Source organism: Schistocerca piceifrons, chromosome X (genome assembly GCF_021461385.2).
Source record: "Schistocerca piceifrons isolate TAMUIC-IGC-003096 chromosome X, iqSchPice1.1, whole genome shotgun sequence".
In the NCBI taxonomy this organism is placed as follows: Eukaryota; Metazoa; Arthropoda; class Insecta; order Orthoptera; family Acrididae; genus Schistocerca; species Schistocerca piceifrons.
The window spans coordinates 825,620,426-825,647,948 of NC_060149.1; the positions used below are offsets into that span (position 1 = coordinate 825,620,426).

General features: G+C 42.6%; 1 protein-coding gene across 1 annotated transcript in view; it reads right to left on the reverse strand.

Annotated features, from left to right (window-relative positions):
- The window catches only part of LOC124722726, a 484,952-nt gene that overhangs the window by 134,177 nt on the left and 323,252 nt on the right, over positions 1-27,523 (reverse strand). The window contains exon 3 of the mRNA XM_047247867.1: positions 17,788-17,984. Coding sequence (XP_047103823.1) covers positions 17,788-17,984 — 197 coding nt within the window. The remainder of the gene's footprint in view (positions 1-17,787; positions 17,985-27,523) is intronic.

Genomic DNA, 27,523 nt, shown 5'->3' on the forward strand with positions numbered 1-27,523 from the left:
TTATTTGACAGAACACTTTCATATTAACCAGGTTGGAACAAACTGTGGATGTTTTGAGTATCGGGTCTTGCGGCCAGGTTTTCGGTTCGCAAGACCGTCATCAGACAATAAGCAAATAAATAAATACTGCACTGCAAAACATTTATGGGTAGAGATATCATTCATAACTAAAGCTATAGCGAATAAAAATTTGGAGCAAATATTTCTGGTATATAACTGTACGCAGGGTTATAACGGACCGTTTTGGTTACCAAGGTGACAGATTACTAATAAAGGAATAAACAAACTCATTCTTTGAAAAATTATATTCACAGCTCGGTACTAATGTAGCTTCGAAGACGTAGGCATATGTTACAAAAACAAAGCACAGCATAAATCATTTCTGCCTTCCGGTAACGTATCGGCTTCGTTTGGGTCAATGTGCGTTTTGCCCACCTCTCCAGTAGAACTATTCATTGTTAGTACTGTGAATTTGAGTAATTTGTCAGGATATAATTAACAAACTTCCTACCCAACATACGATGTGTCCATACCGTAACGTCCTGATCTTCCGTAGCAACGAAAGATCAGATCCTGACATACATGAATGAAACAGGGGAGAAAATAGCTCTTGCAGAAAAACTTGCTGGAAAAATCGGCTCAAGATTTTCATTTTTACTCAAGTAGTTCTCTTAAATCGAGGAATGTCTGTGTCATTGAAACAGATAGCAAAATATTTCCCACGCCCTTGGAACAGATTTTTAAACCCAAGTTTTATGTACAAAAGAAGCCGCTGCAAAGTAATCCAAATGAAACATATAAAATAGAATTATTATGTAATCTATCTAATCCATTTACAACCATTTATATGCTTGTCCACATTACAACTACCGTTCTTAAATTTTGGGAAAATACTCAAATCATCCCGACTATAAAATCTAGCCAACAATTGTCGAATTTCACATTCCATTGTGCAGTAATAAACAATAAATTACAGTTTCGTTCAAAGACAGCCCCTAGGAAACCACAACAATGCTACGATAACTTACGAAACAGAGCGTCGTAAATTTTGTGTATTGAGGCTATAAATTATTTCCATTAATATGCCGCTTGGGATGCATGTTTCCGGATAATCTATGTGTTACACATGCGACAATACATGCGAAAAACATTACTTTGTGCCGTGAATTGCAGGCAAGTGATTTCAAAAAACTATGCATCTATCTACGGAATGGATGTTAATGAGAAATAAGAATCTGAAATAAGTATACTGTTGGCTTCGGCATCTGTTCACGTAAGCTACAGTTCTTCGAGAAACTAAAACATTTGAACTACGCCGTAGCCGCAGTCGCTTTACACACACTTTCAGTTAATTAACAATGACAAATTCCAAAATTGTCACGAATTAATGATGCACACAAAACACTGCTACTTAATTAATTTCATAGAACAGTTTTAGCTGGCTTTCTTTGGTAATGCGTTACGCTGCGCGGCTTCTTCACCAAGTCGCAGCTGACAAATGCATCCGCGCGCAGCGCCACCAGATGGTTCCGATTACACCACTAGATGGGAGCACTGACTAAATGGACTCCGCGCGGAGGAAACGATTGTTACATTTCAAACGCTGTACCGGAAAACACCGACGGTTTCCATGGATACAGGACACAATGAACAGTATTTGTTTAAGCTGACTCCAGCTACACATTGCAAGAACGAAACTGCAAATATCTGCTGAATCACCAGAGAAAATGCGACAGACGAGCCATAGGAGAGACACCCAGTAGACTGTCGTTTTTCCCTCGGACTATTTTATGAGTGGAACAGGAAGTGGAATGACTAGTAGTGGTACAAGGTGCCTCCCGTTATATACAGTAGCTTGCGGAGTATGTATGTGATTTGTGAACACTCTGTCGAATGGAGACGAAAAATTCCGATTTAAAAATAATTTTGTTTGTAATGGGAAACAAACTTACGCTTTCCGCCGAGGCTGGATGTCACACGAAAGGTGTGACAAGTACTATTTGTTTGAGACGACTCCAGTCGCAATTCGCAGAAACGAAACTGTAAATATTTTTCCAGAGCAACAGAGAAAATACTGTGTATGCTTCCAAATGCCGGCCTGTGTGGCTGAGCGGTTCTAGGCGCTTCAGTCTGGAACCGCGCTGCCGCTACGGTCTGAGGTTCGAATCCTGCCTCGGGCATGGATGTATGTGATGTCCTTAGGTTAGTTAGGCTTAAGTAGTTCTAAGGTCTAGGAGACTGATGACCTCAGATGTTAAGTCCCATAGTACTCAGAGCCATTTGAATTCTTTATGCTTCCAAATGGTTAAAATGGCTCTAAGCACTGTGTGACTTAACATCTGAGGTCATCAGTCCCATAGACTTAGAACTACTAAAACCTGACTAACCTAAGGACATCACACATCCATGCCCGAGGCAGGATTCGAACCTGCGACCGTAGCAGCCGCGTGGTTAAGCGCCTAGAACCGCTCGGCCACAGCGGGCAGTGTGTATGCTTTCATAGGGGCCCTAATTACTCTTATCTGGTCTTTGTGGTCCTTACGCAATATGTACGACGGTGTGCTGAAAAGTAATGCATTCAATTTTTTATGTGAAAACTCTTAAAGCTATTCAAATAAACAAACGCTATTAACATTTTACATCTTCATTCTTCATGTCTACGTATTTGCAGCGCTCTGCCGCTAGAAGGCGCTAAGTGTAGTGTGTAACATGGCGGTGTGTAAGGTAACTAGTCGGTGCGTGAGAAACAACGTGCTGTATTCGAGTTTCGAATTCGAAGAGTTTGGTTCACATCCATCGATAATCCTCCATACAGTCCCAACTTTGCTCCGTCAGATTCTCATCTGTATCCAATACTTAAAGAACACCTTCGAGGACTTCACTTTGATAGTGATGAAGCAGTCCAAGCAGAAGTGGGATTGTGGCTCCATCAACAAAATCAAACATTCTACAGTGACGGTATCAGCGAACTGGTCTCGTTGGAAGACATGTGTTAGCCGCTAGGGCGACTATGTTGAGAAATAAATATGTAGACATGAAGAATAAAGATGTAGAATGTTAAAAGTTTGTTTTATTTATTAAGCTTAGAGAGTTTTCACATAAAAAGTTCGGAGGCATTACTTTTCAGCACAACCTCGAGAACTGACGATTCCTTGATGCCTCAGGAAATGTCCCATCAATCGGTAACTTCTTTCTGTCGGTTTTACCATAATTTTTTCTCTCTAATTCGATTTGGTACCGGTACATTCCCATCAGCTGTTTGGTCCACCCATCCAATCTCCAGCGTTCTTCTGTAGCACCATATTTCGAAAGTTTCTTTTCTTTACTTATATATACTGCAAGTTTCGCTCCCATACAAGGTTACACTTCAAACAAACACATTCAGAAATGATTTCTTTAAATTACATTGATATTAGAGCTTAACAAATTTATCTCTTTCATAAATGCTTTTGTTGCTGTTGCTAGTCTTTATTTGACATCCGCTCTACTTTTGCCATCGTCAGTTATTTTGCTGTACAGATAACAAAACTCTACTGCATTTAGTGTCTCATTTGCTTATACTATTCCCTCGGTACCACCTGATTTGATTCGATTACATCATTTTACCCTTGTTTTAATTCTATCGATGTTCGTATTACCACTTATTTTCAAACACAAACCATCCTATCCAACTGTTCTTCCAAGTCTTTCGCCGCGTCTGAGAACACTTCTAGAAGGTGCGTCTGAAATGTTCGGTGAATGATCTCAGAAAATAAAGGCAACAAGAGTTTCAAGCTGCTGCGCACCGCTGCATTCACTTGTTGATATTTTTACAGTGATGCTCAACAAGAGGGAGCACTTGTGCGCGAGGAAAAGTTTGAACATTCACAGATGTGTACATGAGGTTTCCGTTCATGAAAAATATTTCTGTTGCAGCTAATACATGCAAAATATTAATGTACACAATTATAGCCTTTACTGGTTTTCAAAAATCACCATTAGCTACAAGAGACTTCTGACATTAAGGCTGTTGGGAACTGTCAGCAGACGCTTATTGTCGAATCGCTCGAAGCACTGTGGTAAAGCGGTGCTGGATATTCGCATAATTACAGGAGATGAGACCTGGTACAATCAAACCTGAAATGTTCGGATGCAGTATTACTAGTGTCCTGCGCCGGCCGCTGTGACCGAGCGGTTCTAAGCGCTTCAGTCCGGAACCGCGCTGCTGCTACGGTCGCAGGTTCGAATCCTCCCTCGGGCATGGATGTGTGCGATGTCCTTAGGTTAGTTAGGTTTAAGTAGTTGTAAGTCTAGGGGGCTAATGACCTCAGATGTTACGTCCCATAGTGCTTAGAGCCATTTGAACCTTTTGAACTAGTGTCCTGCTTGACAGAGTCAAGTCGAATATCTGGGCGTAACGTTGCAAAGCAATATGAGATGGAACGAGCACGTGAGAACTGTGATAGGGAAGCCGAATGGTCGATTTCGGTTTATTGGGAAAGAGGGGTTCACGTGTAAAGGAGACCGCATATAGGACACTGGTACGACCGATTCTTGAGTACTGTTCGAGTGTTTGGGATACTTACCATATCGGATTAAAAGAAGACATCGGAGCAATTCAGAGGGGGGGCTGCTAGATTTGTTACTAGTAGTTTCGAACAACACGAGTTACGGAGATGCTTCAGGAACTCAAATGGTAAGCCATGGAGGGAAGGCGACTTTCTGTTCGTGAAACACTGCTGAGAAAATTTAGAGGCCAGGCATTTGAAGGCAGATTCCACTACGATTCTACTGCTGCCAACAAACATTGCGCGTAAGGGCCACGAAGATAAGGTACGAGAAATAAGGGCTCATACGGAGGCATATACACAGTCAGTTTTCCCTCGCTCTATTTGCGAGTGGAACAGGGAAGGAAATGAATAGCAGTGGTACATGTTACCCTTCACCACGCACCGTACCCTGGCTTGCGGAGTATCTGTGTAGATGTAGATAAGATCCGGAGTTCATGCGACAGTCAATGGCATGGTGTTCATCGTCTGCCCCGCCTCCCTCCGGTAGAAATTCCTGATGGATCAAGGCGTTGCCGTCGGGAAAGGCGATCAACATCGTCTTAATCCTGGATGTCAGCCGACATTTTTCGGGAGGCAGGGAAGACGACGAACTCCATGCCACTGACTGTCGCTTGGTCTCCGAGTCGTATTGGTAGCACCGGTTCTCATCTCCTGTAATGATGCGGATATCCAACAACGGTTGGCCACGGTGCTTCGACGGAATTCCACAAGATGCGTTCGATGACAGTTTCCAATCATTTTACAGCCAATGTCAGAGGTGTATTGTAGCTAAATAAGATTACGTTGAGAGTCAGTAAAGGTATTTTTTTTAAGTCGCTCATTTTCTTTATTTTCTAAAACCATTCACCGAAATTTTCGGTTTAACCTAGCATTTATGCTTCACGAACTTTAATTCCCCTTCCAAATAATCACATATGTTTCCTGTACCACTTGACAATATACATGACCTTGTTTATGACATCGGAAGATCACTGAGGCTTTTTGCAGATGATGCTGTGGTGTATCGAGAGGTTGTAACAATGGAAACTTGTACTGAAATGCAGGAGGATCTGCAGCGAATTGACGCATGGTGCAGGGAATGCCAATTGAATCTCAATGTAGACAAGTGTAATGTGCTGCTAATACATACAAAGATAGATTCCTTATCATTTAGCTACAAAATAGCAGGTCAGCAACTGGAAGCAGTTAATTCCATAAATTGTCTGGGAGTACACATTAGGAGTGATTTAAAATGGAATGATCATATAAAGTTGATCGTCGGTAAGGCGGATGCCAGACTGAGATTCATTGGAAGAATCCTAAGGAAATGCTATCCGAAAACAAAGGAAGTAGGTTACAGTACGCTTGTTCGTCCAGTGTGGGATCCGTACCAGATAGGGTTGATAGAAGAGATAGAGAAGATCCAACGGAGAGCAGCGCGCTTCGTTACAGGATCATTTAGTAATCGCGAAAGCGTTACGGAGATGTTGGGTAGACTCCAGTGGAAGACTCTGCAGGAGAGACGCTCAGTAGCTCGGTACGGGCTTTTGTTAAAGTTTCGAGAACATACCTTCCCCGAAGAGTCAAGCAGTATATTGCTCCCTCCTACGTATTTGTCGCGAAGAGACCATGAGGATAAAATCAGAGAGATTAGAGCCCACACAGAAGCATACCGATAATCCTTCTTTCCACGAACAATACGAGATTGGAATAGAAGGGAGAACCGATAGAGGTACTCAGGCTACCCTCCGCCACACACCGTCAGGTGGCTTGCGCAGTACGGATGTAGATGTAGATGTAGATATAAATTAAACAACATCGGAGATATCCATCTGATATATTGCGACACAAATAATTGAAGAATTAAGTCGGTACGAATGATACGTTAGGCTCCACTCGGTACCATCTCCTGTGATACTAACGCAGTACAACAGATAACTTGTAGGCGCTAAAGTCGTACTCTTCCCTCAGCATACTGCCGTCAGGTTTAACGTTCCATCGACATCGCGGCATGTATTCACTCGAGAAAATCACGAACCACATCCCTGGAACGTTGAATCATCCTCCTCACATTAGATATTGCTCTTCTCTAGCTGATAACCTCACCGACCAATCACGTATGACTCGTATTCCCATGGTATCTTATTAACCTACATTCTCCAGCACTTAGATTAAGCCGGCCGAAGTGGCCGTGTGGTTCTAGGCGCTGCAGTCTGGAACCGCGAGACCGCTACGGTCGCAGGTTCGAATCCTGCCTCGGGCATGGATGTGTGTGGTGTCCTTAGGTTAGTTAGGTTTAACTAGTTCTAAGTTCTAGGGGAATAATGACCTCAGAATTTGAGTCCCATAGTGCTCAGAGCCATTTGAACCATTTTGAACTTAGATTAAATTAACTTTTAACGACGATGGTGGCGCAAGAGCAACAATATCCTAGAAGAAACACCCACGGATCATCTGAACTGATTGGAGTATTGAAGCTATAAAAGCACATGACGCTGCCTTCATTAAATAAAAACTTCGTGCTCGCAACGTTGTTACGACAGTTTTTATTTAACACTTTCAGACCCTCTGGCTATAATTGTGTACATTAATATTTTGTGTGTATTAGCTGCAACAGAAATATTTTTCATGAAAGGAAACCTCATGTACACATCTGTGAATGTTCAAACTTTTCATCATGCACAAGTGCTCCCTCTTGTTGAGCATCACTGTAAAAATATCAACAAGTGAATGCAGCAGTGCGCAGCAGCTTGTAACCGCCAGAATTCATAGAAGTTGTCGGCTAATTATACTTCACTGGATAATTGCATATTATTATTGTTATTTTGCATGGTAATTATTGAATTATCAATTTATTTATTACAACAGTGAATATTTCAAAATCATTTATTTTAGTCCGTAAAGAGAAGCCAAATGTTCAAAGTATGTGTTGAAAATGTGTACATATATTTCTGCAAATCATTAAAAAACCGCCTGATAGTATCAGAGCATAAAGAAAAACTTTCCTTCCCCCAGAAAAAAATTCAGGTCTGAAAAGGTAAAATCGTTGTCCGACTGTTAGTCACATGTGGCGTAGTTCACTTCTGAATAATCTTTCGCATGGTGACACTGCATTTATCAGAACACGAATAAGTAAAAGCTTTTTGACGCCCTCCTGTTTATGAGAAGAAAGCGAAATAGAAGCTCAAGAAAGCAGATTATACGCTAACGTCCCGTCGATGAGCACGGCTTCGGAACGAACGAGAATGTGAAGGAAACTGGCGTTGTCCCAATCAAAGGAACCATTCTTACATCGTCTTCAAAGTTTCGGAGAAAACACGAAAAAATTAAATCTTAATGACCAATGGGTATTTGGGCCCCCTTCTATCCAAATGAGGGTCCAGTATTTTAACGATTGCGCAATGTCTCTTAACGACACCAATTCAGACGTCATACATTTCCACTACTGCTGCCTGACATGATGGAAAATAGACAAATATGGTCATTACTTATATATCTCTTTTGCCATTCCTCCTCTAACGAACGGAAAGCACAACTCGTAACACTGGAAGTGATTTGTTCCTCCATTATGAAGAGTAGGATATTGTAGACGTTTGTGACATAACAGAGACATCTATTGTCTTCTGATGCAACCACCAACTTTAACATTAGTAGTGAACAAGATCTTCTGATGCAACCACCAACGTTAACATTAGTAGTGAACAAGATCTACTGATGCAGTTAACTGACGTGAGGGGAGCACTAGAGTTTCCGATTATGTCACCCCTCCCCCCCCCTCCCCCCCCAAGGATTTTATACGGTACTAGGTGGGTTAGTGCGTTCGTGTCTGTCTGGAGGAAATGTAGGAACCGGAGCACCCGCATGTAATTCATAAGATCAAAGACGGAGGATACAAGTTTGCAGCCGGTCGCCGTAAACTTTTCTCCACGATATTTCGACTGGACGCCTGCTAGTCGTATTCACGTAACGAGGATTTGGTGAATTGTGAACTGTTCTATTTGACAATGGTGTTATTCCAAAGACATCACTGGAGTGCAAGTTGAAGATGCGGCATATACACATACATATATACACATACATACATCCTACTACCGCCACCAGAAGCTTCCGGGTCGTCTTCGCGTAATGAATGTAAAGGGGACGCCCTCTAAAACGTTTGCTTCTGAGAATCAATCGTGTGTCGTGAATCATTTTAAGTGTGCCTTCTAGCACTCGGAACGCCCCAATGGGCAGGAGGACCCTCGAATAATGCGCCTAAATAGTTTGATAGTCGTGTGCGGCACGACGGTGGAAGTTCAGGCGAGGATGTTCTCCGGTCCGCCGTATACGTATAGCGCGCTGAGGGTATTGCCGCGCGTGCGTTAGAATCACGGTGACAGGAGAACCACACCTCCCGGCAGCAGCGCCCTCGCTAGTGGAACTGCATAGATCAGCTGTCTTCGACGTTGCTGCTCGCCGCAGTCATCGGAGTATTCTGGTTTCTTCGTCTGGCTGCAATCCCGAAATCTCTTCGAACATTTAATTCTCCGGGAACGCACAGTCCAGTGCACGTAATAAAAAGTGTAGTGGTCATGTCACACAGAGAAGAAGAAACACATGTCTTTCAACAAATTCTGTCTCACAGTTCTAGGGTTTTTACAAGAGACTTTATAGATAATACTCCCGGAAAGACTGGAGCATACTGTGTAACAACACTTACACCTTTTCTTTTGGTTCAAATGGCTCTGAGCACTATGGGACTTAACTGCTGAGGTTATCAGTCCCCTAGAACTTAGAACTACTTAAACCTAACTAACCTACGGACATCACACACATCCATGCCCGAGGCAGGATTCGAACCTGCGTCCGTAGCGGTAGCGCGGTTCCCGGCCGGCACCTTTTCTTTTCTTAGACTTTATCTAGACTAATGAATAAGTTATTGAACAGTCATTGTCTCTATCAGGAATGTCTGAAGATGCTGTCTATGACTCTTGGTTAATAACTGACTCTGGCCTCACTGGTGGAACACATTTTCATCTGTCACTTATGTGTGATAATGTATCATTTCAGTTGGTCAGTTCGAGTAACACGTTACATAGTTTGTTAGACTTTTTCCCATTCTTCTTTCCACTTCTTGTCCTTGTGGTTCATAATCCTTTATTCCATAAAGTCATTAGCAATTCCGCAAATGTCCTGTATCCCCTTTTATTAGCTATTCGGATGATTTACCCACGCTTCCCATTCTCTGGGGTTTACAGAATACTGTGCACTACGTGTGGGGAGACAACCTCATTCAGGTTTTCCTTCTATTTACGGTGGCGCTTAACAGTTCTATTGTTACATGGATAACTGCTTGTTTTGTAAGTGTGTCTATCGATTGTTCCTCCAGCTTCCTCCTATAGCACCACACCTCGCAGTCCTTAGCTCACCTTTTTTTCTTTAAGGTTCACTCTCATTTGGGCGCATGCTCCAGACAGAGTGCTCAGTAACTGCATTCTCAGTGCCGATACCATTTTATTTGAAGTGCAAAAAGGCCTACACTGATAAACTGTTGACATTTCTTGATCTATGAGGCCTGATTCCGTGCGCCCATCCGATGCTATTTAGCTTCATAAATAGGTGTAGTCTCTAAACTTTCTTAGATAAGTCGAAATAGCATGACGGTTGCGTTGATACTGACTTTGCTCTCCACTAATATTTTGGCCTTTGTTTTGAATAATATCACGTGCTTGGAAGGAAGGGAAGTCTTTCAATATGGAATGAGTCTGGAAAGCGGTAGTGTGGAGAGATTTGAAGATGGGAAAGAAGGATTACAGTATAACGTCCCGTATGCACAGAGTACTACTTAATATGGTAATGGATGAGGTAAGGACTCCATATTGGCCTTATTAAATGAAGCATAGCGTCATTTCCTTTAACTGATAAACGAAATCTACGGTAAAACTAAATCAGGATGACCGGTGGGGAGGGGGTTAGCCCTGCTCCTCCCGAAAGTCTTATGCACTGCGTCATCTCCCGTGGTCACGTCTGAAGTGAGATGATGTTCGGTTCTGAAATGTAATCATCCCAGTGATGCGAGACATGGGACGCACATATTACCTCCGTTTGTTAACAGCAATATCTTCATTCACTTTTGGAAATGCTTTTATAACGCGGCGTGCCACATTGACAAAAGAGGCAGCAACACAAGATTACATTTCTGTTGTGGTCACCTAAAATATTTCTACGTGTGAAAGCTGTGACGAATCTCGCTAATTCTGTAAGGGACGATCAAAAAGTTTCCGTTTGTGGGCGTTGCTGCGGCGTATATGGAACGAAGCGCGACTCCGATGCTGGTATATAAGCACCGACACATAGGCAAGGAATTTAGATTGGCATTCGTGTCTTTCCGGCGTGCGTGCACTTAATGCAGAAACGTGAATTACAGCGACGTTATTATCGAATGCTTCCAAACAGGACCATCGTGCTGTCATACTTGTCTTGCCCATTCAAGGACAAACACCGGTAGATTTGCATCGGGTTGGTTGGTTGGTTTGGGGAAGGAGACCAGACAGCGTGGTCATCGGTCTCATCGGATTAGGGAAGGATGGGGAAGGAAGTCGGCCGTGCCCTTTCAGAGGAACCATCCCGGCATTTTGCCTGGAGTGATTTAGGGAAATCACGGAAAACCTAAATCAGGATGGCCGGACGCGGGATTGAACCATTTGCATCGGGGAATGAAGAATGTGTATGGGGCAGTATGTCTGTCGAAAACCACCGTTTGTGGAATAGTGCACCGATGTGCCAAGTTTTCTGCTGCTTCTTCGTGACGACCCACATCCCCATATCGCAAATGTCGTAAATCAGAAGTTACGCCAATTCAAAAAATGGTTCAAATGGCTCTGAGCACTATGGGACTTAATTTCTGAGGTCATAAGTCTCCTAGAACTTAGAACTACTTAAACCTGACTAACATAAGGACATCACACACATCCACGCCGGAGGCAGGATTCGAACCTGCGACCGTAGCGGTTGCGCGGTTCCAGACTGTAGAGCCTAGAACCGCTCGGCCACACCGGCCGGCTACGCCATTTCAAGTGGGGGACTCTCTAGCACCCGCTCTATAGTGCTGATCTCACCCCATGGGACAATCACGCCTTCAGTCCCTTAAAAAAGGCCTCGAAGGGTCGACGATCCCTGTTGGACGAGTATGTGCAGTGGGCAGTTACGGACTTCTTCACGAAGAAGGGCACGGTATTTTATCAAAGGGGTATCCTCATCCTGGTGCATCTATGGGGTGATTGCCTCAACGCTCACGGCGATTTTGCCTCAATGGCATACAGATTCTGGATTGCACGGCCTTCGAACGGAAACTTTTGATTGTCTGTTACACATTAGGATACTATTTAGAAAACTTTCTCATAGGTTACGTATCACAAAGCTTGTGGGCAAACAAATTATTTATCATCAGTGTTACTGTGGTATCGATAGCTACGATGCCACGTCTTAGGTGAAAGTTCTTAAGCTGGCACTACGACAGACACCGACGACAGCGCCCTCTAGCCGGTGCTGTGGAGATCTATGAGCTGCGCTACAGATTCTCCCCATTTGACGAAGAGCAGACGGCCTGGAAACATCGCTTCAACCTCAGCTTGCTATTGAGACTATGTACTACTTACGACGGGTCTAAGGTCTCGCACCTGAGTGCAAAGTTATGTAACCATTTATTAACTTGTTTTTCCCTATAGTAAACATCTATAAGTTGGTACGCAATACCGACGTGTTTTACCTTCTCCTGTTCCTACTCACTTCCAACATTCGGCCTACCCTTCAGTTTACAGGTGCAGACCCACGGGATACAAAGGTTACGACGAAGAGTGATTTTTATATTGGAGTTACTGTATAGTCTATGACCGGGTCATTAGAGATGGAGCACAAGCTTTAACTAAGGTTAGGGGGGGGGGGGTGGAGGGCATAGGAAGGGAAATCAGCTGTATCCTTTTTACAGAAACCATCCCTGCATTTCTCTTAAGCGATTTAGGTTAGGTTAGTTTGTTTAACGTCCCGTCGACAACGAGGTCATTAGAGACGGAGCGCAAGCTCGGGTTAGGGAAGGATGGGGAAGGAAATCGGCCGTGCCCTTTCAAAGGAACCATCCCGGCATTTGCCTGAAACGATTTAGGGAAATCACGGGAAACCTAAATCAGGATGGCTGGAGACAGGATGGAACCGTCGTCCTCCCGAATGCGAGTCCAGTGTGCTAACTACTGCGCCACCTCGCTCGGTAAGCGATTTAGGGGACCGATGGGAAACCTAAATATGGATGGCAGAACAGTGATTCATACCTTTGTACTCCCAGACACGAGTTCTGTGTGCTAACCACCACGCTACCTCGCCAGGTACCTACCATGAGGGGGAGGAGGAAATTTTATCTGAGTATCCAGTCCACATCACGATTATTCGACATAAAACACTAGCGCAGTTGGATGTGGAAAAGAGTAGACTGTGGACTTGTAGAGGGAACCATTTTAGAATTCTCCTGAAGTGATTTAGGGGAACTGCGGAAGGATGTATCGGGATAGCAGGGTGGGAATGCTGATCGTTCTCTAAAGGAGTCAAGTTGTAACCTGTTCGGTTTGGTGAAGGAACGCATTCTTCGACTAAAGTGATTTAATGAAAATACAGGAAATCAATATCAGGATTTGAAGCTGATTATCTGGAATACGAGTATAGCGTCTCAGCCGGTGCGCTACACTGTAAGAGGTCCATGATTAAGAAATTTGTCGCTAGCGCACTCGAGCAGATGTAATTTCGATGGATTGCTCACGCGCTGTCTGCGATATGTAAGCTATAAGAGAATCTCACACCATAGAGCAGTGTTGTATGCAGTAGGAACTCTGTAGCAGTCGTGTGTGTGGAGTTGGCTGGGCCGGTCGTGGGGAGCGATGGCAGAGCCTCAGCATTGTAGTATAAAGTAAAAGCAGTCTCACGCATATGTAGTATTGTTATATCAAGTCCCATGTAAATGTTTTTAAGAAAACCTCTTAATAATAATCTTTCTTATAAAAATTAACTTTTGACAATCATTCATCTCAATTTAAAGAATTTACTAATTTCTCCAATCCATGGTCATCCCGATTATTGTAAAGAAAAATCAGTTGTTTCTTTTCATCCATGACAAATCTATCGGCCAGCATTGCACTGCGCTGTGCCAGAAAAATTTCTTATAGGAGCAGATATATACGCGTTATCCGGCGACCTTATTGAGACAAGAATTTTCAATTTATTCAGAATGAATTTTCAGGGCCATGACGCAGACTGTTGACGTCCAAAATTTACCAATTTAAATTCACAGTCAATTCTAGAATGAAATTTTCACTCTACAGCGGAGTGTGCGTTGATATGAAACTTCCTGGCAGATTAAAACTGTATGCCGGACCGAGACTCGAACTCAGGACCTTTGCCTTTCGCGGGCAAGTGCTCTACCGACTGAGCTACCCAAGCACGACTCACGCCCCGTCCTCACAGCTTCAATTCCGCCAGTACCTCGTCTCCTACCTTCCAAACTTTACAGAAGCTCTTCTGCAAACCTTGCAGAATTAGCACTCCTGAAAGAAAGGATATTGCGGAGACATGGCTTAGCCACAGCCTCGGGGATGTTTCAATTATTGAAAGGTTATAAGTGAGCCACAATTTTATTGAGAGATTAGTCACGTTGTATTATTGGTAGGCTACGGAATAATAAACTGTTTGGTAGTTATGCTGAATGTGAATTGTACAATTATATTGTTTTTTACTGTTGGGAGGTTATTATATAAATATCTTTGGGAGCCCCCCCATGAACCATGGACCTTGCCGTTGGTGGGGAGGCTTGCGTGCCTCAACGATACAGATAACCGTACCGTAGGTGCAACCACAACGGAGGGGTATCTGTTGAGAGGCCAGACAAACGTGTGGTTCCTGAAGAGGGGCAGCAGCCTTTTCAATAGTTGCAGGGGCAACAGTCTGGATGATTGACTGATCTGGCCTTGTAACATTAACCAAAACGGCCTTGCTGTTGTGGTACTGCGAACGGCTGAAAGCAAGGGGAAACTACAGCCGTAATTTTTCCCGAGGGCATGCAGCTTTACTGTAAGGTTAAATGATGATGGCGTCCTCTTGGGTAAAATATTCCGGAGGTAAAATAGTCCCCCATTCGGATCTCCGGGTGGGGACTACTCAGGAGGACATCGTTATCAGGAGAAAGAAAACTGGCATTCTACGGATCGGAGCGTGGAATGTCAGATCCCTTAATCGGGCAGGCAGGTTAGAAAATTTAAAAAGGGAAATGGATAGGTTAAAGTTAGATATAGTGGGAATTAGTGAAGTTCGGTGGCAAGAGGAACAGGACTTCTGGTCAGGTGAATACAGGGTTATAAATACAAAATCAAATAGGGGTAATGCAGGTGTAGGTTTAATAATGAATAAAAAAATAGGAGTGCGGGTAAGCTACTACAAACAGCATAGTCAACGTATTATAGTGGCCAAGATAGACACGGAACCCATGCCTACCACAGTAGCACAAGTTTATATGCCAACTAGCTCTGCAGATGACGAAGAAATTGAAGAAATGTATGATGAGATAAAAGAAATTATTCAGGTAGTGAAGGGAGACGAAAATTTAATAGTCATGGGTGACTGGAATCCGACAGTAGGAAAAGGGAGAGAAGACAACATAGTAGGTGAATATGGGTTGGGGCTAAGAAATGAAAGAGGAAGCCGTCTGTTAGAATTTTGCACAGAGCATAACTTAATCATAGCTAACACTTGCTTCAAGAATCATAAAAGAAGGTTGTATACATGGATGAATCCTGGAGATACTAAAAGGTATCAGATGGATTATATAATGGTAAGACAGAGATTTAGGAACCAGGTTTTAAATTGTAGGACATTTCCAGGGGCAGATGTGGATTCTGACCACAATCTATCGGTTATGAACTGTAGATTAAAACTGAAGAAACTGCAAAAGGTGTGAATTTAAGGAGATGGGACCTGGATAAACTGAAAGAACCAGAGGTTGTACAGAGTTTCAGGGAGAGCATAAGGGAACAATTGACAGGAATGGGGGAAAGAAATACAGTAGAAGACGAATGGGTAGCTCTGAGGGATGAAGTAGTGAAGACAGCAGAGGATCAAGTAGGTAAAAAGACGAGGGCTAGTAGAAATCCTTGGGTAACAGAATAAATGTTGAATTTAATTGATGACAAGAGAAAATATAAAAATGCAGTAAATGAAGCAGGCAAAAAGGAATACAAACGTCTCAAAAATGAGATCGACAGGAAGTGCAAAATGGCATGGCTAGAGGACAAATGTAAGGATGTGGAGGCTTATCTCACTAGGGGTAAGATAGATACAGCCTACACGAAAATTAGAGAGACCTTTGGAGAAAAGAGAGCCACTCGTATGAATATCAAGAGCTCAGATGGAAACCCAGTTCTAAGCAAAGAGGGGAAAGCAGAAAGGTGGAAGGAGTATATAGAGGGTCTATACAAGGGCGATGTACTTGAGAACAATATTATGGAAATGGAAGAGGATGTAGATGAAGATGAAATGGGAGATACGATACTGCGTGAAGAGTTTGACAGAGCACTGAAAAACCTGAGTCGAAACAAGGCCCCTGGAGTAGACAACATTCCGTTAGAACTACTGACGGCCTTGGGAGAGCCAGTCCAGACAAAACTCTACCATCTGGTGAGCAAGATGTACTAGACAGGCGAAATACCCTCAGACTTCAAGAAGAATATAATAATTCCAATCCCAAAGAAAGCAGGTGTTGACAGATGTGAAAATTACCGAACTATCAGTTTAATAAGTCACAGCTGCAAAATACTAACACAAATTATTTACAGACGAATGGAAAAACTGGTAGAAGCCGACCTCGGGGAAGATCAGTTTGGATTCAGTAGAAATGTTGGAACACGTGAGGCAATACTGACCTTACGACTTATCTTAGAAGAAAGATTAAGGAAAGGCAAACTTACGTTTCTAGCATTTGTAGACTTAGAGAAAGCTTTTGACAATGTTGACTGGAATACTCTCTTTCAAATTCTAAAGGTGGCAGGGGTAAAATACAGGGAGCGAAAGGCTATTTACAATTTTTACAGAAACCAGATGGCAGTTATAAGAGTCGAGAGGCATGAAAGGGAAGCATTGGTTGGGAAGGGAGTGAGACAGGGTTGTAGCCTCTCCCCGATGTTATTCAATCTGTATATTGAGCAAGCAGTAAAGGAAACAAAAGAAAAATTCGGAGTAGGTATTAAAATCCAGGGAAAAGAAATAAAAACATTGAGGTTCGCCGATGACATTGTAATTCTGTCAGAGACAGCAAAGGACTTGGAAGAGCAGTTGAAAGGAGGATATAAGATGAACATCAACAAAAGCAAAACAAGGATAATGGAATGTAGTCGAATTAAGTCGGGTGATGCTGAGGGAATTAGATTAGGAAATGAGACACATAAAGTAGTAAATGAGTTTTGCTATTTGGGGAGCAAAATAACTGATGATGGTTGAAGTAGAGAGGATATAAAATGTAGACTGGCAGTGGCAAGGAAAGCGTTTCTGAAGAAGAGAAATTTGTTAACAACGAGTATAGATTTAAGTGTCAGGAAGTGGTTTCTGAAAGTATTTGTATGGAGTGTAGCCATGTATGGAAGTGAAACATGGACGATAAATAGTTTGGACAAGAAGAGAATAGAAGCTTTCGAAATGTGGTGCTACAGAAGAATGCTGAAGATTAAATGGGTAGAACACATAACTAATGAGGAGGTATTGAATAGAATTGGGGAGAAGAGGAGTTTGTGGCACTACTTGACAAGAAGGAGGTACCGGTTGGTAGGACATGTCCTGAGGCATCAAGGGATCACAAATTTAGCATTGGAGGGCAGCGTGGAGGGTAAAAATCGTAGAGGGAGACCAAGAGATGAATACACTAAGCAGATTCAGAAGGATGTAGGTTGCAGTAGGTACTGGGAGATGAAGGAGCTTGCACAGGATAGATTAGCATGGAGAGCTGCATCAAACCAGTCTCAGGACTGAAGACCACAACAACAACAACAACATCTTCGGGAGGTTACAACATCGTTCGATATTATTGGGGTAGCAGCGACATCTACTAAAAGGGACTTATTTGTTTACTATTGCCCATTTTCTCGATTATGGCATTGGACCGTTACGTATAGACTTACATGTGCGTCAGTTGTCATAATAATGAGCTTATTTTGCTATTCGTTGTTTGTGTTGTAAGTTTAGGTTGGCTGCCTACCTGGGCATGTCGTCGTGTGCGGCGTGCTGGTGCTGCACGTGCCTCTGCTGCTTCTGCTGCTGCTTGTAGCGCGAGAGCGCGAACAGGAGAGCCAGCACGGCCCTCAGGGAGCCGTCCCGCACATCGCGCGCCGACACCCCGTCCACGGACACGCCCAGCGAAGACAGAGCCGCGAGGCTCGCCTTGATGTTTCCCACCTGCAACACCAAAGGCCCGCGCTCAGTAGCCAGCCTCGCTTCCCTGGCAGCGTACTCAAGCCACGCCTGCCTCTAGACTCTAGTTTGTGCCTCGTGCGATTTGGCACCGACTTCTTCCATCTACAAATGAAGTTTCCGATGCCATCTGCGAAACCAACATATACCGCAATTTTTTTCGTTAACGATTTGAATAAGGCATTCTCAGCGTAGCTATTACAGGGGTAGTCATACAGTTTCAATTGTAATGGTTGATATTGTAGTTGTGGTCTTCAATACGAAAATTGGTTTGACGCAGCTTTCCACGCTAGTTAATTTTAATAAGAACCAACATGAATCAGCTGTGGAGCACAATATGTCTCGTGGTCTTATCGTGGCGTGTTTGTCTTCTACCGTTAGGTCAGACGATAGAAATGCCACTTGCACGCTTAGAGTAGCAGATTGATGGTGACCAACTTTAAACACACATTTATTAAAGTAATAACAAGCATGAAAATTACTTAACTTGGTTCTGGATGCTATTTACAATTGACAATCTGAAGTTCCTTTGGTATGGGTACGTTAATCTTATTCTCACATATATCTCTGATACTTGACAAAAGTGTCTATACATTTATCTTCATGGCTATGTACAGGAATATGGTAATCTTATTAGGCGCAGACTGAAACTTGACTACAGACTGGTACAGACAAATGTAGAACTCGTACAGACTGGTACAGACTAATGCAGACTGGTACAGACTGGTGCACACAAATGCATATTGACTAATGAGAGGTCTGTACACTCGTTATAATACGTTAGCAGAAATCTCATTGGTTGCGTTACATATTAATACGCGGATCGGCGGAAGCAGAATTTGGTGCGTCTCTATGGCAGCGCCATCTCGTAGTGCGGAGACGGACGAGCGCTGCGCCTGCGCTGTTGTGCTTAGCGGGGCGCGCTCTAGTGGGAAAGTTGTGTACGCGCTGACTACGCGGAACTATGTACACAACAAAAACACAATTTACTTTTTTTATTCTCCTGACATGTTTCGCTGAAGTCACAGCATCATCAGTGGGTTTTATGCTATCTTATTGTTACCACACGCTGTGTATATCCTGGATATTATGTAATTTAATGCAATTGTTTTGTTTCACAGTTTGTCATTTTTCCTGGTTTTACCATTATCTTCTCTGTGAAGGCCTGCATTAAGTATTTTTTGTGTCACTGTTGTTTGTAAACAGAGACACGATTATCTTCACTGTGAAGGCCTTAACTAAGTAACTTTTAGTGTCACTTTTGGTGCTTGCACATAAAATACCAAATTGATAAATGAACATGATATTCTAAAAAATTTTATATAATTTAAACACCAGCCAAAATTTTGTGAGACTGGCAATTAATTTACCTCCACTAAAAATGCATTTCTAATTATTCGCCTTTTTACAAAGGACATATTGATGAGTGTAATTCACATTTTAAGTAGCTGTGACATCCATTTCATAAATAAAATAAAAGTTTTTATAATTTAATTGATAATACTTTAGGTCATTAACTTTATTAACAGTTGTTATAATTTTATAATTTTTAAAACAATTTAAAAAAATGAAACTATTAGCTACTAGGTAGAATCAAACCCAGATCAGCCGCATGATAGTCCAGCATACTACCTTCCCGGCTCCCAAAGGGTGGAGTCGGGGCAAAGTGGGCAGGGGTCGTAACCTGAGGCCTGGCAACCATACCCCGTTCCCACCCTCCAGGAACTAAGGAAAGCGTAGGGAACGTCGAGAAGAGCTACAATGAACATCATTTATTTATTTATTTTCCTTTCCTTTCTTTTGTTTTTTAACATTAATACCACGGAGAACAGCAGGAAACCGGCGTCGCGAGGAGGTGGGCGCAGCAAGACGCCAGACTCATTGAGACTATTAACGTATAGCTTTTCGGAGAAGAACATTCCGATGACCAGAAAATATATTGGTTCTAAGTGTGGAAGAGGCGAGGATCAACTCTTCATGACAGGAACGCCCCAGCTCTGGGGACTGACTGAGCTACTTCACGCATTTGCCACCTTGCTAGTTGTGACCCGAATGTGAGATGTGTATGAGCTACGTTTAAAACTTAAGAGCCCTTTTTTCCGGAATTTCCTGGAGAGTGCGCTTTAAGACTTCTATGAGGTATGCTAGTAACCCGCGAAGTCTCATCACGAACCGAATATACGAGACCGGAAAGTCCTCTTGTTAGACATGGCATCCAATAAACAGGGGCAATGTTTCAACAGAGTCAATGTCCCTACGTTGTCTTTCGCCAAAGGATCGCTTCATCTTTTTTCTCGTCGCATCTTGTGAGCACCGTAGATAAACACAACCAAGAAACTCTGATTTACTCGCTCGTTAACAGAATCCAAGAATCCACCAACTAGGTATAATCTACGGTCTTTTTATGCAAACTGAAGCGACGAATGAAAAATGAAAATCTGTACTAAAACCGGGATTCGAAACCGGGTCTCCCGCTCACTAGGCATATGTGCCAACCAATACACCGCCCCGGCACAGCGGTTTTTCACAACTGCATGGACTACCCTAACGGGCCTCCCCCCTCAATCCAAATTCCCATACACGCCTCGGCCCACTTGGTATCTCCCACAAACTCGAACAGTGTTGCAGAGGCTCTGTATCTGTATCGGCATAGCACCGCAGCATCGAACGAAACGGGGGACACACAGACCTTTTCAAGTCTCAAACATCTATGATGTTTATATGCAAACTGAAATGACGGACGAAAATTTGTTCCAAGACTGGGATTCGAACCTGGATCTCTGGCGCAGTGGTTAGCACACTATACTCGCATTTTGGAGGACGACAGTTCATACCTGCGTCCGGCCAGCTTGATTTAGGTTTTCCGTATGCCGGGATGGCACCTTTCAAAGGGCACGGCCGATTTCTTTCCCCATCCTTCCCTAATCAGACCTCGTTGTCGACATAAAAAAAAAAAAACAAAAAAATGGCTCTAAGAACTATGGGACTTAACGTCTTAGGTCATCAGTCCCCTAGAACTTAGAACTACTTAAACCTAACTAACCTAAGGACATCACACACATCCATGCCCGAGGCAGGATTCGAACCTGCGACCGTAGCAGGAAAAATAGAGAGTATTTAGACCGAGCTAGCTGGCGCAATGGTCAGCACACTGGACTCGAATTCGAGAATGACTGTTCAAATCCCCGTCCAACCATCCACATTTAGGTGTTCCCCAAATCGCTTAAGGTAAATTTTGGGACTGTTCCTTTTAAAGGGCACGGCCTATTTCCTTTAGCGTCCCTCCCTGATCTGAGTTTGTGCTCCGTCTCTAATGACCTCGTTGTCAAAGTTCTCTAAACGCTGATCTTCGTTTATAAAATACTCTATGAAGTTGAGAGAACGAAGAAACATGGCGTTCTACAATTCTGTTTGAGATGGAGTAGGTCAAAAGTGTCGAGTTGTCGGAAAGCAAGTACCGTGGCTGCAGCACATTGAGATTCGATCGGGCATCTGGAAAATTGTAGAGCTCTCTATATCAGCTGAAGATAATAACGCATTTCCCAGAGTAATTGTTAAGTGCTTGGGCGGGGACCGTGTAGCACTTCAAGAACAATTAAACACAATGGAGTGGTAGCCAGTCGGTAATTGCTAATACCGGGCGTGATGCCATCTTCACGCGGTAATTGCCTCACGTTGGCTCGGCTTTGATATTAGTTACACAGCTCAACGGAGCTGATTTCCCCGTCCTCCCAAAGGCATATAAAAATAAATTATTTATTTTTCTCATTACAACTGCCTGCGTTACACACCGCCAGTAGTTTGCAGCTGGCCGCACATACTGTCGTCACTAATTTTATAAGGTAGCTTAATTTATTCTCGGGCAGCTCTTCCTCGTTCTTTCGCTTTATGTATGCTGTTGTTTAACATTCAAACCGTAATATCTTCTACTGCGAGCCCAGTTACGGTGGTTTACACTATGGTTTTAGAAATGGGAGAATATGAAAATGAATTAGCTTTCATCCGTTGAGATCTAATCATGGCGTATTTTATTACCAGCTGTCGGTCACATCATACTACTACGAAATAGAGGGTACTGTAGGAATTTCAATTTGCGTTAGGAGAATAGAAATCATGTTGCCCAGTCGTGGATCCAGATCCACTACCGAATAAGAGGCGCAGTTACCTTTGGATGATTCATGAAGATGTTAGCGGACGATATTGTTTTACAGAGAGAAGTCGCTAAACGAGAAAACTGAAGTTTGTGCAGTAACACCGGTACAGGACGGGACGGCCGTTGACGCTTCCATAAACAAATGTAATGTTTGCGCTAAAAGATACAGTTTTGTTTGATTGCACCATTGTGTATCAATCAGTACGTAAATTCTCAAACTTAAGATATCTAAGTACGTACGTCAGAAGCATTTTACAATAGAATGACTACACAGAGGCTTGTAAATAGTTGTAGGAAAGACTAATCTCAGACTGAGAGTTACTGGAATCATTCTAAAGAATTATAATTCATCCACAAAACTTTCGTTCAACTAGCTTTCGATTACCGCTAGTCAGTACGGAACCCGTACCTCAAGAAATTACTAGGCAGTGGAGAAGGTTCAAAGAACTGGTGTGAGTTTCGTAACAGCTGTACTTAATTAGCGCGAGAGCGTCATAGTGATGCCTAGCCAAATCCAGTGACAGTCGATGGAAAACAGGCGTTGAAATTAGGATTATTGTAAAAATTCCCAGAGCGAAAATTCCGGGAAGATCCAAGTAACATTTTACTTGCTCTCAAATGCAGCAGACGAAATAACAAATTACTAAACTTAAAGCTTATACATAGGTTTAAAGTTCTGATTACTGCCCATTATTCGCGAATGGAGGAAATGAGATGATTATGTACCCTCCGCCACATATAGTAACATGTCGTGCGTAGTGTAAAAGCTTATAGTGTCAGTGGAGGTAGACTAAAAGTTACAAGAAGCAGAAATACAGTAATTCTTAAAGTATTGCCAGTGACGGCATGCTATTTCCAGAGATATGCCGGCAAGTCTTGGGTCTTTTGCAATAATGAAAAAAAAAAAAGAAACTGTTGCCAGAATAATTACAGCCTTCAGCGGCAGCTGGATTTGTAGCACTTCCAGAATTATTACCTACCGTTATTTCAACATATTAATCGGCCGATACCAATGGAAAATAATATCGTCTAGCCGGCTAGAGTGGCCGGGCGGTTCTAGGCGCTACAGTCTGGAACCGCGCGACTGCTACGGTCGCAGGTTCGAATCCTGCCTCGGGCATGGATGTGTGTGATGTCCTTAGGTTAGTTAGGTTTAAGTAGTTCTAAGTTCTAGGGGACTGATGACCTCAGAAGTTAAGTCCCATAGTGCTCAGAGCCATTTGAACCATTTTTTTACAATAATTACGTTGGATACAGTGGTAAAATTATACACAAATAACAATTTTGGTTGGGATTTACAGACAGAAATGAAAGGCTGGGGGCAGAGGGAGAGGAAGATACAGAGGAAGTGAGAGGGAGAGAGAGGGTGGAAGGAGTGACTGGATGAGAGCAAACTTTCCAAAGCAAGGGATTTTTAAGATTATATCTGTTACACGTAATAACTACCTAAAGATTGTGGTAATACATTGGTTACTGCTTTAAAATATGCAGATAGATTTACAATTTCTGCCAGTCGTTGATGTACATATAGTTTGGAGCTGACAGGGGTACAAGCTGTTGGTGTGATGATATATTTGTAAATGAGGTCAATCCCTAGTACATTTGGGAGATGTCACTGTAACGTAACTAAATATTTATGGTAAATATTAAGATGTGTGTGTGTGTGTGTGTGTTTTGCTCAGTTTCCCCTAATGTGGGATATTCTTAACATGTTTATGCCTATTTATTGATCAAAATCATAATAACAACATCTAAACTAGTCGCTGAATAAATAAAGTCATATTGTAGATTTTTGGCGGTCACGTCTTCTTTTTCCGAATATTTTACAAGGGGGGTCGTACTATATACAGAAAAAATATTTGGAATATAACTGCATATTTCACTATCGAACAAAATCTTATTGTTATATGCGAACATCTGGCTACAACTAATTACTTTCCAAGTTAGAGGTTTTTCACTTCTGTGTTACGGAACAAGTTTCATGCTCTCGACAAACAAATTTTAATGCCAATTTGAGTGCTTGGCAGCCAAACTACGACAGCAGATTTACTTTTTAGGGACAAGTTACATTCAGTCATAGCGATGGAAAGGATGGGTAGAGTTTACGCAGGTGCTCCCGTTGTATTTTCGCTTCCCCAAACGGCCCTTTGGAGCGGCGAGCGGAAGACGAAAATTCTAGCGACAAGCACGTAGGACGTGCGACGGCGCGTGTTTGGTTTGCAGATGTTTCAGCGGCAGCTGCCGCGCGAACTAGCCAAACCTTAAAACACCTGCTCCCGCTCATCCGAGAAACTGTCACCATTTCTACACATGTCAAAGCAGTAGGAATTTTAGAGTGAGTTTAATGGACACGTTACAGTCTTTCGCCTCTAACAACCAAAGAAATCGGTAATAGCGGCCCATTTCTTTGAAACAAGACGCACTGTCGGAAATATTGGAAACGACCTAAAGATCATGAATACACAAAAGAAAAGCCGACAATTGGACATTACGGGTCATTTAGATATTTTCAGGCACAAAATTAGCCAACCAAATGACATATTTAACGAAAAATTGACAACGAAAACAGTGTAGTTCTCAATACTTTCAAGACAATTTGGCTTAAATCACCCCACTGATTGTAAGCACTTCCATCAAAATTCAACTTCCCACAAAAAATTTATAAAATATCTCTGTACCTCTTTTCATTCAGATTTAAGTTGTTTCTAGCACTAATAAGAAAATAATAGTATTCGACAGCAATCTTGTTGCATCATATCTATACGGTGGAACTACTTTAAGCGAATATACTTGGTGACACTGAATGTTCACTTTCAATGTTTAAGCGCTTTACATTTGTTGACGAAATAATCTGCAATGAAAAACAACAACTTAGAGGACTTTCGCCATGGGCCACTAGTGAAGCATATTCTTGTAAATTGCAGGCATTTTATAGCGCTGTGGTTGGGTTTTGCTGACATTCAAACATTTATGTAACTGCATAACATCCCTCAGGTGCGACTGCTTCATTAGAACTTGAGGGAAAGCCACATTCGAGTCTTGCAATCCCCGACGACGGAACTTCCTCCACCGCTGTGCGGGTAGGTCATTCAGAATACGATTGGAAAATAAAAATCGATGCAGGGGGTCGACGGACTTTTTATTCAGTAAATAATGTTTCGTGAAAATAGTTGACTGATTGTACCTCTAACTGTCCGCCCCTGGTAGCTGAGTGGTCAGCGCGACTGAATGTCATACCTAACGGCCCGGGTTCGATTCCCGGCTGGGTCGGAGATTTTCTCCACTCAGGGACTGGGTGTTGTGTTGTCCTTACCATCATCCTTTCATCCCCATCGACACACAAGTCGCCGAAGTGGCGTCAAGTCGAAAGACTTGCATCAGGCGCACAGTCTACCCGAAGGGAGGCAGTAGCCACACGGCATTTCCATTTACCACTAACTGAAAGATTTAAACCGATTTATTTTTCGCCGGCCGTTGTGGCCGAGCGGTTCTAGGCGCTTCAGTCCGGAACCGCAATGCTGCTACGGTCGCAGGTTCGAATTCTGCCTCGGCCATGGAGGTGTGTGATGTCCTTAGGTTAGTTAGGTTTAAGTAGTTCTGAGTCTAGGGGACTGATTACCTCAGATGTTAAGTCCCATTGTGCTTAGAGCCATTTTTTGATTTATTTTTCAAGTACTGCCGTTTACTCACAAAGCCAAACATGGTAGACAGTTCTAATCACCAAAGCGTTCAAATTACTGAAACTTGAACAGAAGAGATCTGCATAAACGTTTACGCACAACTACTTTCACCATAATGTCCATTTTAGAGGACATACAAATAACTAAGTCAACATATTTCGTGTATTTTCATTGTCTGATATCTGACGGGAAAGTATTTGTTCTATAAAAAGAAGTAAAATTTTATTATCATTCTGCATGGACTAACAAAATACAGAAAGAAAGAGGAGAAACCGATGCACTGTCCATCACATACTGTAAGGTTTCTTGCGAAGTATAAAAGTAGATAAAAGTGTACAGCTGGATAGTTGTGGTGCAGGGCTGACATGGAGAAAAGGGTCTGAACTAAAAGAAAAGGGTGACTTAGACAGAGTGCAGGATCTCTAACATATTTTTACCTGCAGCACCTGGAAAGAAACACTTGCAGTCAATGATTTTTTTGTCAGTGTATGTCATGCCACCCATGCTGCTGAACATTATAGGGTGTCTAACTTTCCGTTTAGTTTCACTGTTTCAACGAACGCCGAAAGAATCTTAATAAGTTTGATATCTAAACCGCGAAAGTGCATTATATTCAGATTTTCTATAGCTTCTTGACGGAAATAAGGTCAATGTTTATGTAACAGCTTCTGTTCTACAGAGCGAACAAAGTTTATAATGACGTAGTTAACGCGTAAAAATATTGATAACCCAATTATCCGAACAAAACTCTTTCATGAGAACGGTTAGTACATTTCAAATGCGATAGCTCCAAGCACGACATTACTTAAGGAGATAGCACCCATCACATTACTTCCCTCTACACAAGCCACCACCCTATTATGTCTAACACAAGGTCTGGAGGTAGCCATATGGCTCGCAAGTTAATGTAAATAATCTTGCTCATCCGTATTCATACCGCTCTGCTAAACAGTGGAAAGTGAAACGTAAACAACTCATTATACTAGGCGTGCACGAATCTTAAGTGTTAACCATTAGAATAACATGCTTTACAATTTCGCTTAACGATCTGCCATTCAAAGCACAGTATCAGGTTCCAGCATTGTCACAACAGACTTCACTTACATGCTGTCAATTTTCATTGTGTTTTCATGCAAACTGTTTCGTAATGAGACCAGCAGAGAACACAACCGACATCCTCGATCATTAGTCAGACGGTCATTAATGAGGTTATCGCAGGCGACAGGTCTTATGAAGGTGCGGGAAGCGGGCCTCCACGTTCCTTGCAGTACCCTGTAGCATAAACATGTAGACGTTAACTAGCTGGGTGAGGTGGTTCAAGAAGCGAAGGAAGCTACCGTTGTCTTTGAACCAACTTCAGAGCTCATGAGCGCTTTATATTACACAGCTATAAATAAGACTGCCATTAATTAAAATGTAGAGCGTCGTGAGATGCTCGGATACTTCCAAACGCCACTACAGTACCCTCAGCACCCTCAAGGCGACAATGAAAGGCATGAGTAAAAATACTGATACTGATTTTTCCCATTTATTATTACTCGGAATTAATTCACTGACTAAATATCAGATATCTGCTTCCGCTAAAAGGAGGCTAGTGTTATGGCTCCATATCCGTTTTTCAGAACGCACAGAAAACGCTCATATAAACGATTACAGCATTACAAGATCGATTCTTAAGGAAAGAGCCTTTT